The following is a 15,806-nucleotide window of genomic DNA, read 5'->3' on the forward strand; positions in this document are numbered from 1 at the left end:
TATGCCGTGCATGCAGTGCGCACCGACTCATGGCGAGAGTTTACTGATCCACACGATCATGCCACATTGAGGAAAGGAGCTCTACCACATACCAAATCGTGTCGCACGTTATTCTCCAGACTATTTTCATGAAACGGTGACTTTGTCTGCAAATATGATTTCCCCGTGGGACCGACTGTACACGACAAGCTGCTGCCTCTGCTGTCATGTTCGGACAGGCACCATTATCCTTGGGATCTGGTACATGGTAAGCTGGCGTCTGTGTACAGACTACAGTTGCATAGATAATACATTGCTGTATCGTGACTGACATCCTCTCATTTTTACTGTGACTGACAGTATGTGAATAACATGTAGTCTTGAGGTGCTTTAAGGTGTTCACACCATTTATCGGATGGAGTAGCCAGTGGAGTTTAATGTCAGTCTTGGAATGACCGCTCTAAATGTCAAAGGCACTTGCTACAAGGCTATTCTCCCATTGCCTATGTAGATTGCGACGTCTGCTCAAGTCCATTGAGAAACTCCAGTAATTTTCCTCTAGACAACACTAGACAGACTAGGCTACAGCTCGCCTAAACCTAATGATGAATATCTGTTCGCTGATGTGTTTGTTAGACAAGACTATTGATTATTAGTCTGACAATAAGAAAGTAATTATGTTAATTATTATTATTATAGGCCAGCCAGTAGGCCTATAATATCTGTGCTTAAATTCATTTCAAACAATATACATATTTAGCCTATATTTTATGCTTAACTGTAAAATAAGAAGCTTCTCTTCTTTAATCCTTCACAAAGTCCACACATGTTCAGTTGTGTTTTGGTCTAGCCGTAATGTAGGCCTACTTTCCCATATTCTGATTAATGTTTTAGTGGCATTGGAGATGCAGTAATGCCATTTGATACCTCATCTAATTGACTGTAATGCAGATGCTTTGTAAGAGACAAAGGTAGATTTTCCATTACAGCACTGACATTGAATAGCCTTCTCATATTGTCATTAATTCAAAAGGTTTTATCTCTGTGATATATCAGCTTTGTTGTTTTACTTACTACCTGGCTGGGTAGCATAATTGTTCCCTTTGGCCATGAATTTGATGACATAAGAGAGCGTGTCTACTGTCTTGTTAGTGCAGGAGGCATAGCAGAGGGAGGGAGACATTATCACATAAAATCCAGTCAATACATTTTTATCAGGGTGAAAAATCACAATTACTTGTCCTTTTTTAAAAATCTCAGAATAGCTATTTTGTCATGCTTGACATTATTTCAAGGACTCTGTATGTGCTTTCCCTCCCAGACTTCTTTATTATTTGGAAATATTCTTTCCTTTTCAAGAAGCCCACAATATTTCCTTGAATGCTTTGGAGAGATCAGAAGGCCTGTGGCAGCAGTCATTCCAGAACAGTTCCCCTACGTAGACTGCTTCTAAACGAACTACAGCACCTGGGGACCGTGTGATCTAATGGTTTAGGTGTAATCTTATTCCAAGTCTGTGCATGCAAACAAGCCTCGGTGGGTGCAGGCGATGCTTCTTGCCAGATGTTATATGGAGCATTATACGATTACTTGCTGCCTGTCTGCGGGTATTTTAAGAGCACCAAGGTGTGAGACAGAAGGTGCACCATATGTTTGTTTGTCATCAGTATGTTTAGGGTGCTTGTTACAGTGGTAGCTGGATTAAATGATTTATTTGTGATTTAATAATGTCACAATAATACAAAAATAACCTTCAGCCATTTTGAATAGTTTGTTAAAGTTATTCTCTCTGACAGGGCATAACACACTGTACTGTACGGTGAGGCAATATATGTGGTAATTTATCTCATCCATCACATGAGGATGATGGTGATGATGATGATAATGATAAAGATGATGAAGATGGGGTCGGTGGTGATAGTAGTGATTAAGCTGGTGATAGAGAGACTGACAGACAGACAGATAGATGACGGTGATTTGTTGAAAAGTTGGTATGGGGAGGTCTGACGTGTGTCTCCCCCCTGCAGCTCATCAATGCGGTGGTGATGCTCATCCTCCTCACGGCGCTCAGTGACCCCGATCACTACCACCTCACCAGCGCTGAGATCGCCAACGACCTTGACGTCATGGATGATTCCCGTAAGTCTCTAACAACCCGCTCGCACACAGCCTCCAGGTCCAGCGCCTCCCACTTTTCACCTTTTACCTGCATCCTCTCACCCAAGGGAAGATAGCAGGGCTCAGTGTTTGTTTTCAATCTGTATAATGTATGCATCTTTTAAGATAAAATAATATTAACAAGCATAAGCATACATAGATAATTATTAGAATGCATTAAAGGTGCTCTTAGCAATGTCACCTGTTTTTTAGCCTAAAACATTTTTGGTCACATACTGCAAACATCTCCTCATTATCTGCTAGCTGCTTGTACCCGGAACACACTGTGAAAAAACACAGTCTCTGTAGACAGCCCAAGCTCCACAAACGGCAACTAAAAAGACTGGTGCAACCTGCCAATAAGCGATGAGATGCATGTTTAGGAAACTTTCAATTGCACAGGAGGGAGGAGGAGTAGCTTTCTAGCTCTTTGTTTTGTTAACAGAAGTGACGTTGCCCAACATCGCTTAGAGCACCTTTAACATATATAATTCATACGATGAAAATAATGTTTCTGAGATAATAAGATGTGCAAAGATTGTGGCCTAATGTGGACAAAAGTTAAACTGTAGATTAAGAGGGGGTGGTGATTATGAAAAACATCTCCTGACACCTCTGAGGACGCTCGTTAAGGGCCAGCTGAGCTTTGTGGGAACTTGAAAGTGTCCGGCGGTGGCACTGCACAGCCTGCCAGTCAAGAATGCTGCATCTCGGGCAGCTCTTCATGGCTGAGGTGGCCGTAGTGGCGCCGCCACCTCGCATTAGCGCTGATGCCGCTGTCCCAGTTCTGAGGGGATTAGGTGGCCCTGTGATCCCCTGTCATTGGCTGAGCCCGGGCCACAGCACACTGGGCTTCAGGTCACAGGCTTTTATTAAAGGCACCAATGGTTTTGTAACGCAGGAACTGCCCCTTTACAATGTGCTGCTGTACGTTTTGCAAGTATGGCGAGCGTGTTAAAAAAGGGGAAGGGTGTCCCTTTTTTTCCCTTTTTTTGTTTTGTTTTGTTTTCTGTTTTTCTTTTGTTAGAGTATCAGTCATGCCAGTGAACATTTTGCTGAGATAGTCATGCTAGTGAGAGAGTAAGGCTGTGGCTAACAAGGCTAACATCCTATTTCATGCATGGGGGATATGTAGGAATGAGAAGTTTTGGAGCTGGGTTCACTGATACCAACCGTATTGTATGCCATACAACAGCAACCAATAAACAATTTATCCAAAGTAGCAATCTATTTAAAAAGAGTCATTATCATTTCCTTACTTCATATCTGGTTATTCAACCGTAGAGAAACGCTATTCACACAGTAGAGTTGCCTTTCCTTAAGGGTAGGTTTAGATTGTGAAGAGGTCAGGGACTTCAGCGTGAGACATGTCAGTGAGTGGATGGTATTCAGCAGAGCTAGCCTCCGGCAATGTCACTCAAAGGCCATTCCTGCATGCTCTGGCTTTCTTTTCACAACAAAATAAAATCTAACATGTCCACATGAGCTAATGGACTTGCACATAAATCTACAAAGACACTGAGAATGCTTGTACACAGAAGGAAATCAAGATTCCTGTAGGGGTTCTGGATGAAACAATTCAAATACCTACACAGAAAACCCCTAAAACTGTGAGCGTGTGCGCATGAGTCTGACAGGCCAGTATTGTTTGGGTGTCCCAGTGACTCATGGGAATAGAGCGCGTTGGCTATTTTTGGGATTGATATTCCCCTCGCATCACTTCCCATAATGCACCTCCAGCAGACCCAGTGCTTGGCCTCAGCAGGGAGCGAGGGAGCCGCGGTTACGTAAGGCCCCAAACGCAGGGAGAACGGCAGGGCAGTGCAGGACTCGTTAAAACCAGGCACACAACACCACCAGGCCTCGTTTGGAAGAGTCACTTTTATTGTGCTATTAATTCCACTCTGATTCATGTTCCCCCTCATCTCATAACCGACGCCCCCTCTCTTGTGTTTATCCATAGATATGTGCATCGCCGCCGCAATCTCCTTACTCATGATAATGATTGCTGGAATGGCAACCTACGGGGCATACAAGGTAACCAAACGTCATGTGGACCCTTTAGTGCTCCATCTGTTGTCTGTTGATGGTGTGAGAGTGTGACCACTAGGCCTATGCCATGTTCTTGATATAAGACATTGGAAAACATGTCTGCAGTGAAGGCTTGCCTGTTGCAAGGCAAATTCCTAAGAATCAGATCTATGATTTAAACTGCAGGAACATGAAATGTTGAATGGGTTTGAGGGTTTTTTTCCTGAAATTAGTATTAAAGTATTACAATTATTGTTTTTAGAAAGAAATATGTTTATAAATTATTAGGCTAGATATCAATGTACACTGTAACACTGTTTTTTTATTGTTGTTTCCCAGCAACATGCAGCCTGGATCATCCCATTCTTCTGCTACCAAGTCTTTGATTTTGCACTGAACACCTTAGTAGCCATTAGCATTATCGTCTATCCCAACACCATCCAGGATTACCTCCAACAGCTGGTGAGTAAATCAGGTTTTCAAAGGAGACTGGCTTCGCTATCAGGCTAATTCCTTTGAAAGATGGATGGATTTTACAATATCATGTACGCCAAGTATTAGGAATTTAAGTCTCCCATGGAGATTCGGTAGGTGATGAGAAAATGAACTGGTTTTCATTTTAAAGATATTTATCACTGAAGAGTGAAAGCATTAATTTAACATGAATTATTATACGGCTCTTCACAATGCAAGTAGAACGCCCCATTGACTTGAATGGGATTTCCCAACGTTCTACCGGTCATTATTTCTTGATAGAGGACCTCTGAAAAAAATAATGACCGCTGTCAATGGCAACAGTCACGTTCTATCTGTGTGGCGAACTATTTATTTTGTTAGCGGAAGCCACAAAACGGTAGCTAAGTCATTGCTAAAGACACATTGTGGTATGTTTCTTCTCGTTTTGGCAAGTAGCCGTAGGCCTATAATAAGCGGGATAATGTATAGAACGCCGGTCATTATCGGAAAATAATTCCCTTCAGGACGAAGCAAAACCCCTCCGCTGCGCGTCGGGCCGGTTCAGTTCATCCTGTCGGGAATTATTTTCCGATAATGACCGGCGTTCTATACATTATCCCTTACTTAATTTATCAATGAATATGTCTGCCATACTGAGGTATACTGATTTGTAGTAATCTTTTCAGTGTTGTCCTTGAACGTTTGTGTCCTATTCTGTCCTTCCCAGCCTGGCAACTTCCCCTACAAAGAGGAGATTATGGACATGAATGTGTGCCTCGTCTTCATCGTCCTCCTCTTCATTGGCTGCATCTTGGCCTTCAAGGTAACTAAATCTCTCTCTCAAAGAGCCACATGGTGGTAAGCTGGAGGTCTGCCCTTTAATCTGTAATGTCAATGTTGAGTTGGATGAGTGTTTGTGTCCACATTATAACAGTTCCTTGTTGCTACTGAAGAGGTGTTTTGTCCTTCAACCATTTCGGTTTGAATCCACTCAGTAGATCTCCTGCCTGTGGTGGGAGCAGATTAATTATAGCACTGGCTGCCCCCATAGCTCACATGCCAGTGTAGGTTTGTGTCTAACCTGAGACACACTTACCCTTAATGGCAGTGGACTGCAGAGAGGATCTGGGTCAGAGCTGCTGGCCCCGCACCAGGTCAGAGCCAGATCTGTTTCAGAATCACCTGCTCTCTGGGACTCCCGGTTGACATGGGCACAGCACACAGTGTGAGACGTCACACAAGAAAACCCTCAATAATGGGGCATACATTCTTCAGGCTTCGCTGTTTACATGAAGCGGAGGTACTTACTTAGCAGACGCCTTTGTACAGAGCGACTTACAAAATCACGAAGTGTAATAGCCTTTCCCCCCGGAATTCCATAGGGCAGATCAGCTGGCATCCTCCAGACTCGGCCACTTCAAATCCGACTTTAAAGGCAATAGAGGGAGCCATTCTTGTGGTGCTTTGAGGGCGTTGCTCTGGGCCCCAGGGGTCAGGGTGCTGTCACATTAGTAGTGATACATGGCCGGGGTGATTGGGTGTTTTGCACTTGTACTTCTGCAGGCTTCTCTGTGCCTGTTAATAGTCCTTAACCTTACAACTGGGCTTCTTACACATCAAAGCTGTGTGGTAACAAAGACAACTTAGTTCAAGGTAACTGAACCGAGAGAAGGAGGAAGGTGTGATGGTGGATTATATACTCAAGACCAATGGAGGGTCAGTAACAGTTCCTGGTCAGCTTTCAGGGAGATTGCTGTGGATTTGTGAATATTTCACTTGTGACTGAGACTGAATATAATTCATTCTTGGCCTTGACATAGGACTTGAACATGGACCCATGCCAAGTGCTATTGTGATGTTACTGATATAATGTTCTGATTATTCAATTGTTTTCTGAATTATTTTGATTGTTGTTGTTGGTATGCAACCATAATAAAAACAGTGCATTACAGTATGCTATTAAAATACATAATATAATGAGTAAATGACAAAAACAAGCTTGTAATAGGAACATTAAAGGGGTTAAAGGGGACTGGTGGAAGCCCTAATAATTGCTAGATTGGTTCCATGCGCACTTTTTACAGAGGCGTACCCTTACATAACCGAGGCTTTGCTAGTAGGTGCAGAGGGGTCATCACATTTGCATCAAGTTGGCTACATTCAAATATAATGAAGTTAGATAGCAGAGCTCAAATTAAATGTATAAAGTTATGAATCTACTCTTTGTTTAGACAAAATTCTGTCTGGCAGGCAAAGAGTTATTGAACAACCTTGGTGAGGGAGGATCATTCCCTAAAAGCTGTGTTTCCAGATATCAGGTAGCAGTGCGTCAATTAGTGACTGCAGGATGTGTTTCACCGTACGTACTCCGGCAATTACAGCAGAATGGGCCATTGTGATGTAAAGTGTGATCAAATACGTTAATAACCAATAATGACAGCGTCGACAAATGGGCCTACTGTTCTGTCGCCCTGGAAAGGCCGGCTAAATGGTGATATGGCCAGATGAGACGCTTGAAGTCCTGCCACTGGAGTGGGATGTCCTTGGGGCTCTTTTGTGTAGGATCTAGCCATTTCTAACAGATGGTGTTGTGTTTGGCCAGAACCTCTGATTCGCTGCTGCTAAAGCAATGATGCGGAGATGTTGTTGGGAGATGTTGAGAGTTTGACCACTGCACGCTTGTTTCTCAGTTGAGTGTGAGCAAGGCATCCCTCTCTGGGAGAGTGAGTCATCTGAGTTATGTGGATTTGATTCAGTACTGTCCACCGTGTTGCTGTTGACAGATGACAGCACTTGTAGATGCCTGCCAAGTAGTGAGTTGACTCATTGTCTTTCTCTTGTCTTTATTTCTGAAATTCTGTTACAACGTTTATGTTGAGCTTAAGGCTTATGGTCACATCGGGCGCTGGATCGGGCGCCTGGTGCACTCTGAAAAGACCTTGGAGTCTCTCGAGCTGGCTCTCTGTCAGGTCAGCGGGCCACAAGATCCGAGCTCCAAGGGCTGAACTCCTCGGCTTTGTGTGACGCTAAGTTCGTTGTCTTGACTACTTCCTGACTTTCATGTTCTTTCTTTATGCATCTCTCTCTCTCTCTCTCTCTCTCTCTCATACTGACCGCTGTTTCCTCTTCCCAGGCTTACCTGATCGCCTGTGTGTGGAACTGCTACAGATACGTGACTGGACAGGGCACCACGGACGTCCTGGTTTATGTCACTACCAATGACACAACGGTGAGTACCTGATTTGCTTTCACATGTACACAGGAGAGGTGCTGCAGTTAGGGGATTTCCCTCAGCAGCCAATCAGCAACCAAGCCTAGTTAACTTGGCACATCACGATGTGGGATACAACAACAACAACAACAACAACAACAACAAACAACAACAACAACAACAATAACGAAAGCAGCAAACACAGAATCACCAACAAAGCTACCATGTGCAACAAGTAGGCTTCACTAGCAAGTGCTCATGTCCCATTGGTGCAGGCTCTAATCAAAGCTAGCTGCCTAATTGCCCAGAGACAGAAGCACACCAACATCACCATCAGAGCAGCCTTAATGAGCATTTCACTGGGCTTTTCAAGCAGACGAATAAGTAAGCTGACTTCCAGGTACTGGAGGACTGTGATTCCCCCTCTCTGGCTTCAGTGGTTGAAACACTGAACAACATGTTGTGTGTGGGCTTTGTGGATTTTTTATTCTCCGACCTGACAGTGGTCTCTCGAGCTGAAGTGAGTCTGGTGCGCAGACAATTCTCTCAGGATAGCCTTAGTTTTCCACAGGAGTCATTCCACCTTAGATGGATGGGTCTTTCTGGACTATTCCAGAACATTTCCAACTGAAAGCAAAGTAGTGGTGTTCCACATCATTTGCTCACCAGAATCACCAAAGCAAGCAGCCAAAATACGCCCTCATCTGAAGAGAACGAGAATAAGAAAGCCATTGTAAGCAAGGGAAGGCAGCCATGTAGGATTCTCATATCGACTTGTAGCATTAAAGAGGAACATTTAAGTTTAAACCTCTACAAAGACTTTACAAGCATCATTTTACCATTTGTCAATAAAGATCACACTTGGGCTCAGGTGGCAGTTTATAACTCAATAAAGACTTAAACCTCCTGGCTTACATTTAAATAAAGACTTACATATTTCTCAAGTCAGGAGTTCTCGTCTGTTGTGCTTGTCCAAACACAACACTGGCACCAGACGGAGCAGGCGAAAATGTGCCTCCCAGGATCCAGGCCCCTAAACCGGTCCGCATACGTGAAAGCTACACCCCCCTACCCCAACACACACATACACACACACACACACACACACACACACACACACACACACACACACACACACACACACACACACACACACACACACACACACACACACACACACACACACACACATCCTCCAAACGTTCCTGCAGTAAAGCCATGATGCTGGAGGAGGAAGGAAATATAAAATGGGGGCTTAGGCGCAGAGCTTGTGTGGAGATGGAGCTCCCCACTGGCGAAGCCATTAGCATGGACACGGCGCTGTGTAAAACAGCCCAGCTTCGTCAGGTTCATCTAGCGGTGTCCTGTTGCCCCGCCTGGGACCGGCCTGTGATCCGCTCCTGTCTGCGTCACTGTCCGAGCGGATCCAACCGGGGAGGAGAATTACCAGTCGGAAATAAGTATGGAGATAGCGGGTAGTGAAGGGGAAGTACGCTCTCTCTCTCTCTTTTTCTCTCTGCTCTCTCTCTCTCTTTCTCTCTCTCTCTCTGTTTTCTCTATCAGTCACGACTCGATCTCAATTCCAGCTCTGGAGACTGAGGCTGCCCGGGCTAGCACAACAATGCTGGTATTATGCAGGAGGGCCTGCTGTCAAAGTGCCGGGGCAAGGAGCTGAGTTACACGCTGTCAATAATTGATATCCTGGTACAATATTTGGACCACACAGATGTCAGGGAGACGGGGACAAATGGGGCTCTTATGTGACTCTCGTGTGTCCAGCTGTGGTCAGTGTAACAAGCGACGTGTGTGGTTGCTGGAATTGATCACCACCAGACTCAGGGAAGGACTAAATTGTCCATTCACCGGGGGTTTCCTCCTGTCCCCTTCTATATCTGATGTTCTTTTCAGCTGACCTCAGATCAGCTTAGATTAATTGAATGGACGCATGGCTAGACAGCCACAAGTATGCCTCACTGATATCAGAGTGTAGCAGCTGTTACGGCACTGAGGCCAGATGCTCATTCCATATTCTCAGCACTTCAGATGTCAGAAGCAGTTTTCAGTGCAGTGCTTTATACATGCAAGAGGAAGCATACCTAGATACTGTGCACTTCTTGATTCCAAGCCAGCGTATAACTTACTCGTCCTTTATTCTTTTTGACGCTTTTCTGTCTTTGATAGTTTTTTATTTACAACATTTCTGCCCATGGCATCGTGCAAACCCAGCAGAGATGGTCCACATGGGAGAGTGCAGGGCTTCCTCTGTGTCCTGTTCATCCACTGCAGCACTGAGCCTGGTGATGAATGGAAGATTCCTTTCTTCATAGCTCTTGTCAGTGGAGGTGGATTAACTTCTCCTTTTTACTCGTTCGTGTCTAAATGATGTTTGAGTTGGAAGTGACCTATTTCTTGATGTATGTGTTGTCTTCATAGGCATAAAAACACACTGTCTTTTGGGAACTATAGCTAGTCTAGGATGTGAATGTAAGCAATGATGTGTGTTTTTGTTTAGTGATGTGATGTTATGTTTTGCTGCTGCCCGTGATGGGCTAACCAGCCGCAGAGAGCGTCTGCTCTTTAGCGTAGGTCAGTGGAAGTCAAACCGACTGCTAGAACAGCCAGCTCTCACTTTGCCTTCACTGTCCTCGCCGTGCTTTTCAATTAATGGCTCCCGGTAGGGGATGTGAAAACACATCTGTAGGTGGAGGGAGGCCACCTCTCTCCACCCTTCACACGACAGCTCCTTCCAAATGAAATGTTTTAGGAAATTAAAAGGTTTGGCAAGTGTGCGTGAAAAACAACCCTTTCAAAGGTGAAATTGTGCTTGACTACCATTTTCACAAGCTTGGTAAAGAATCTCCAGAACTGTGTTACATTCTACTAGAGTAGGTTGCATGTCACACCAGTGATTTAAGGTTTAGAGAGAAACCCTTTTTTATGATACTGTCTGTAAGGTTGAAGCACGCTTTGATCAGACACAGTCCAGTCTGTGGTGTGTATCCGTATGTCTCTGGACATCTCTAATCCTTTAACAGCTTACATCCACACAGGCCTGGCAGGGCAGAGCTGAGCAGGGCAGACCCGATGGGCAAAGCAGGGGCTAAGTGTCGCATTCTGTTGTGTGTGTGTGACGGAGGCTGCTTAGTGGTGTCAGGAGTCGGCGGCGGTGTCCTCTGACCCCGGCTGTTCAGAGCGGAACAGATGGTCATTTCTGAGACCACAGGGCCTGATTGTTTTTCTGCTGGACTACACTGTACCGCACTGTAGCTGAAGACCGCAGGAAAGCTGGTGCACCACAATACACAGCAGCAATGGGAAAACCATGACCATGTGCTAAACAGATACATGCACGTAAACATGCACTTACGCATGTGTGTGAGAACACACACCAGCAAGCACACACACAGACCGTGAGAGACATGCTCTGGAAAAAATGAAGAGACCACTGCACATTTTTCTGATGTCATCTTACGGTTGCTGAATGACATTCGAATGAGTTGACGGACATATTCTAATTTGCAGTGGTCTCATCATTTTGACAACTCATTCAAATGTTGCTCCGCTAAAGACACAGACACACAGATTCATGTGCAAAAAGAGCACACACCGATGACACACACACACACACACACACACACACAGGAAGCGTAATTAGCACTTTTGTCACTCTGCTCATGCTGTGCCTTCCCATATTCCAATGCCAAGCATTCACAGCTATTTGATTAGATTCGACTAAATTAGATTTAATTAGATAATAGAGGTACAGAGGTATAAAGCGCCTGTCACTGCCCTCCACCATTAATTTGCAGTGCTCACCACTGAACAGTATTATTGAATCACAAGCTCATTTGAATAGGTTCACTGACAGTAACATTATCAGAAGCTTAGCGAACCACGTTATACTCTATTTGCAAAGGTGCCCATGTGTGCTGAACATTGGATTTTAAGACATGCTTCATTTCTCTATCATGGTGTGTGTTGTTGCTCTGCATACGGTTTATTCTGCAGATGTTTGGCTGTAGCCCTGTAGCGTCTGCACACAGAAAGGGTTAAGAGTTGGTGGACGTGTCTGTCTGCTGCTGCTGGTGTGTTTTCTGTGTAAATCATTATAATGATGCCGCGCTGCTGCCACTTCCTCCCCACCCGCCCACCCACGTCAGCCCCCACCCGCCCAGTGCGCGTTACATCATAAGCTTTGGGAGACGCTGGAAATCCTCTGCTGGGCTCCTGCTCCACATTGGCACGTCCAGGCGGAGGCATGGACACGCTCACAGACTGATGCCACTCAACGTGTGTCGTGTGTGTCACCCAACAGAACAGCGTGTCCACAGCAGAGATACACTGTAGACAGATGATAGATGGATGCTTTACTTATCCTGAGGACATAGCCATCCAGTGGCTTATATGACACGCACATACAAAACACTGACAACACTATTGATGCTGATGAAAGTGCAATGGTGAGGTGATTTCTGATTCCAATATGATGCAGTATGTCCAAGTGCCCACGCAATGCGGTGACAGTCAGATGGTACATGGTGGCTTGCCGTGGATGAAGTGCAAAAAGTGAACAGTGCACAGGCATTACCATTGCAATAATAGAATTATCTGTCTAATATCACATTCAGAAGGGTAAATAGCAAAAGGCAGTTATTCATGTATCATTTGTAACAATCGCTGTTCCGGTCTGCGGTGTATAGTGTGACTGGTCAGCCAGTGTCCCTTCAATTTAATCAGAGTGTAATCACATTGTTTGCTTGTCCACCCATGAAAAGATGCACAGGCTTTTGCCAACAGCGTTTTTTTTTATGATGTCTTCATTTACTGTTTGACAGGTGTTGCTGCCTCCCTATGACGACTCCATGATGACAACTGTCCCACCCAAACACAACCCCCCTCCTTACGTGTCGGCCTGAGCAAAGGAACTCCTCTGCTGCAACCTGGACTTCACTGTATCTTACGCTCCATTCCATTGTATTCCACCCACTAGAGTTTGGGTTCAAGCCACTGAGTGATCTTATTCACCTTCCAAAACTTCATCTCAGGCTGCTGTCTTCCCAGCCATCTACATCTAGCTTTACTTCATACATTTTTTTTCAGAGTTGCCTCCAACACAAATGGCTTGAGATCTATTATAATTATTATCATTACAGTTATGATTATTATTGCCAATCACGCAATTAATTGCTATCTGGCAACACAAAAAAAGTATAATGGCTCTGTCATCAGCCATCTCATTACATTTTTCTATTTATTTATTTATTTATTTTTTTCAAAAAAAGAATAATGGCTCTGTCAACAGCCATCTCTTTAAAGACATCACAGCTACTTACCTCTGAACCCTCTGCAGAGCCTTTAGCCTCCCATCTACACATACTGTATGTGTTCCTTCTCCATAGAAAAGCTATGCTGGTGTTATTCATGTTTATGTGGGTGACTGTGGTATTTATGCAGGGTTTCACACCCTGATGCTTGTGCTTTGTGTTGGATGAGTGAAGTATTGTAACCACATTCAGCTGAATAGGTGAGCTGAGCGTAGGTGCATGTTTTAGTTGGTGTGTTTTTGTTTGTTGTTTGTTAGTATTTTTTATTCAAACTTTTGTACAAGTGTGAAGGGTGACACAATTAGACGAGATCCAAAGAGTCCTGTGATCAGGAAGGAGAGGCATTGAATCATTACCATATTCCTTCTGCTCTCTCTGTTTCTGATTAGCATGTCTACTGTTGTGATATTTATTGGGAAGTCATATTTGATTTGTTGTGTAAATCATGTATGTTGCACTTTAGAAACAATGCCTGGAATCATTGGGACACCTGATGTTTGCGTTGTGTGATAATCCCAAAGATTTGCACTTTTCCTGTTCTCTCATATGACTTAATGTCTCTCATACAGTACTTCCCTATACCCCCGTAGCCACATGATATTTGATTATTTTCTATTGATGAAATTGGTGTGGTTATTTTTAACTAATACTTGTGTTATCATGGTAAAATATAGGTTAGCACAGACTGTACATACAATACAAATTTATGCTGGTGCTGTTTATTTTTTTCTCCAAGAAAATTATATATTAAGAGCACCGTCCTCTTTATTTGCTTTCAAATGGACTTCCAGGAATTTGGCGAATGCAAAACCCAATTCAGAGATTTCCCTCATTTGAAATGAGCAGGTTGCAACATTCTGTTACCACAGTATTCGTGCAAAAAAGGAGATACTAAGGGAACTTATGCATCATTAACGGTTGCTTTTCATCAATTTTTTACCACAATGTTTGAAAGGTCCCGTACTAAATTCAACCACTTTTGGCTACAACAATCACAACAAACCCTCACAAGATACGGGTGGGACTGATTACATAACATGCCCTGTATCATTATTACATATTGGAAAGGAAGAAGCCTGGTCACCCTCTTAAGTGAGTCTGTGTGCTTCCCATATAGTTGTGACTTACTACCAGTAGTTATGATATTAATATTGTATTAAGTATTCATAAATGGGACGACTCCCAACAGACTCTTAGTGAACACATCCAGCTATGGGCTTATGATGTCTAACCAAGTCTCTTGTCATTGCAAATGGTCACCAGTGCATTTGTGTACATGTGCATTCATAGAGTATTTTTGATATTATTAATTAAAATACAGGATAACATCAGTTAATCATGTGATGAATCTTTGAAAAGAATAATTCTGACATATGTAAACAATAGCAACACAATAAATTAAAGTGTGATGTGCTTTTCCATAGTGTTACAAAGCATTACATTTTTCTACAATTCACAAGATATGACATATATGATATATGTGCATTAATCTAACAAGTACCGACATACACAACTTCGCTCCTATATCACACATTTTTTCTAACCATGGTGAAAGCCAGTTTGACAAAAGAATTAATTTGTAGCAATAAAATGACAAAATAAAGAGAAATGTGTCAACCAAACTATTGTTTATGCCTAATCAATGCACTTGATAAGGTGATGTAAAGAGAGCAATGCTTCACTACATACTGTACTTGAATGAGAAAAACACTTTTTTCCCCAATGAACAACAATTTATGTTGCAATGTTTCTACAAATGTAAGAGTTTTTCAATTAACCTGTGAAGAGACCTTCAGAAGTGCATAGAAATACTCTCATTTCGTTTGTATATGAATGCATGGCTATACCTTCAAGGCGTTTGGCCCCAATGCAAAGGACTCCATTATTCCACCTCCATGCTCAGACACATACCTGCACCAGTCAGTCCTCACGTAAACCCCCTGTGGACGAGTGGTGGGCAACAGGCTCATAAGGTTCACTTTGTACAACAGGTATTCATTCTCACGGTGACTGAGCTCGACCACATCCAGGTACAAAACCCTTTTCCAATCTTTCCTTTCCTCTACCATTACCTCTTTAAGGTCAGACAGTGCAGTACATTCAGGGCTAACATTTGGCATTCATGTAGGAGAACTCCCAGAAGAGGACCAGACAACTAAGTGACTAAGAGGAATGAATTCCACTTGGTTTATATGAGGGCACTTTTGTGATGTTTTCAGAAGAAATACTTCAGGTAGGGGAGTTTTCAAGCTGTTCCATAGCTTTTGTTCATTATTTACAAATGCATAACCTAGACTGCTTCGTAGGTATTTAAATAATAATTTGATTTGTATACCTTTGTTTAGCCTACCCCTTTCTTTCGAAAAGGTTACTACTTCGTATTGGACCCAAATGGACCTTATCCTATCCATATAGGCCTATCATAATTATCTGGGTCCTTAAAAAAAGAGTTCAATTTTCATTAGCTAATTTAATTAATTCATGAAAAAGAATACTTGCACATATTTGTAGTAGCCTACTGTAGAGTTCTAGAGACTACATAGCAGACTACACATTCTGGCGTCTCAGTCATAAGATATATAAATCAGTAAGAATGAAACAGGTTGTCGTTAAGTTTGGAGTGTCAATGCACGATTTCAGGCGTAACC

At 43.2% G+C, this 15,806-nt stretch overlaps 1 protein-coding gene across 1 annotated transcript; it reads left to right on the forward strand.

Moving 5' to 3' along the window:
- The first annotated feature begins 1 nt into the window (after position 1).
- On the forward strand, positions 2 to 14,766 carry LOC134083285 (lysosomal-associated transmembrane protein 4B-like). The gene is made up of 7 exons (XM_062539542.1): positions 2 to 247; positions 2,007 to 2,118; positions 4,100 to 4,173; positions 4,507 to 4,629; positions 5,351 to 5,446; positions 7,757 to 7,852; positions 12,670 to 14,766. Exons 1-7 carry the CDS (start codon positions 155 to 157, stop codon positions 12,748 to 12,750), a joined length of 675 nt encoding a protein of 224 aa, XP_062395526.1. The 5' UTR covers positions 2 to 154; the 3' UTR covers positions 12,751 to 14,766.
- Positions 14,767 to 15,806: the final 1,040 nt, after the last annotated feature.

Source organism: Sardina pilchardus, chromosome 6, assembly GCF_963854185.1.
Source record: "Sardina pilchardus chromosome 6, fSarPil1.1, whole genome shotgun sequence".
Taxonomy (NCBI): Eukaryota; Metazoa; Chordata; class Actinopteri; order Clupeiformes; family Clupeidae; genus Sardina; species Sardina pilchardus.

Coding starts and splice junctions, on each gene's coding strand:
- LOC134083285 (XM_062539542.1), top strand. CDS start 155: ATGATTTCCCCGTGGGACCGACTGTACACGACAAGCTGCTGCCTCTGC. Junction 2,119..4,099: donor TGACGTCATGGATGATTCCC/GTAAGTCTCTAA, acceptor GTTTATCCATAG/ATATGTGCATCGCCGCCGCA. Junction 7,853..12,669: donor TCACTACCAATGACACAACG/GTGAGTACCTGA, acceptor ACTGTTTGACAG/GTGTTGCTGCCTCCCTATGA.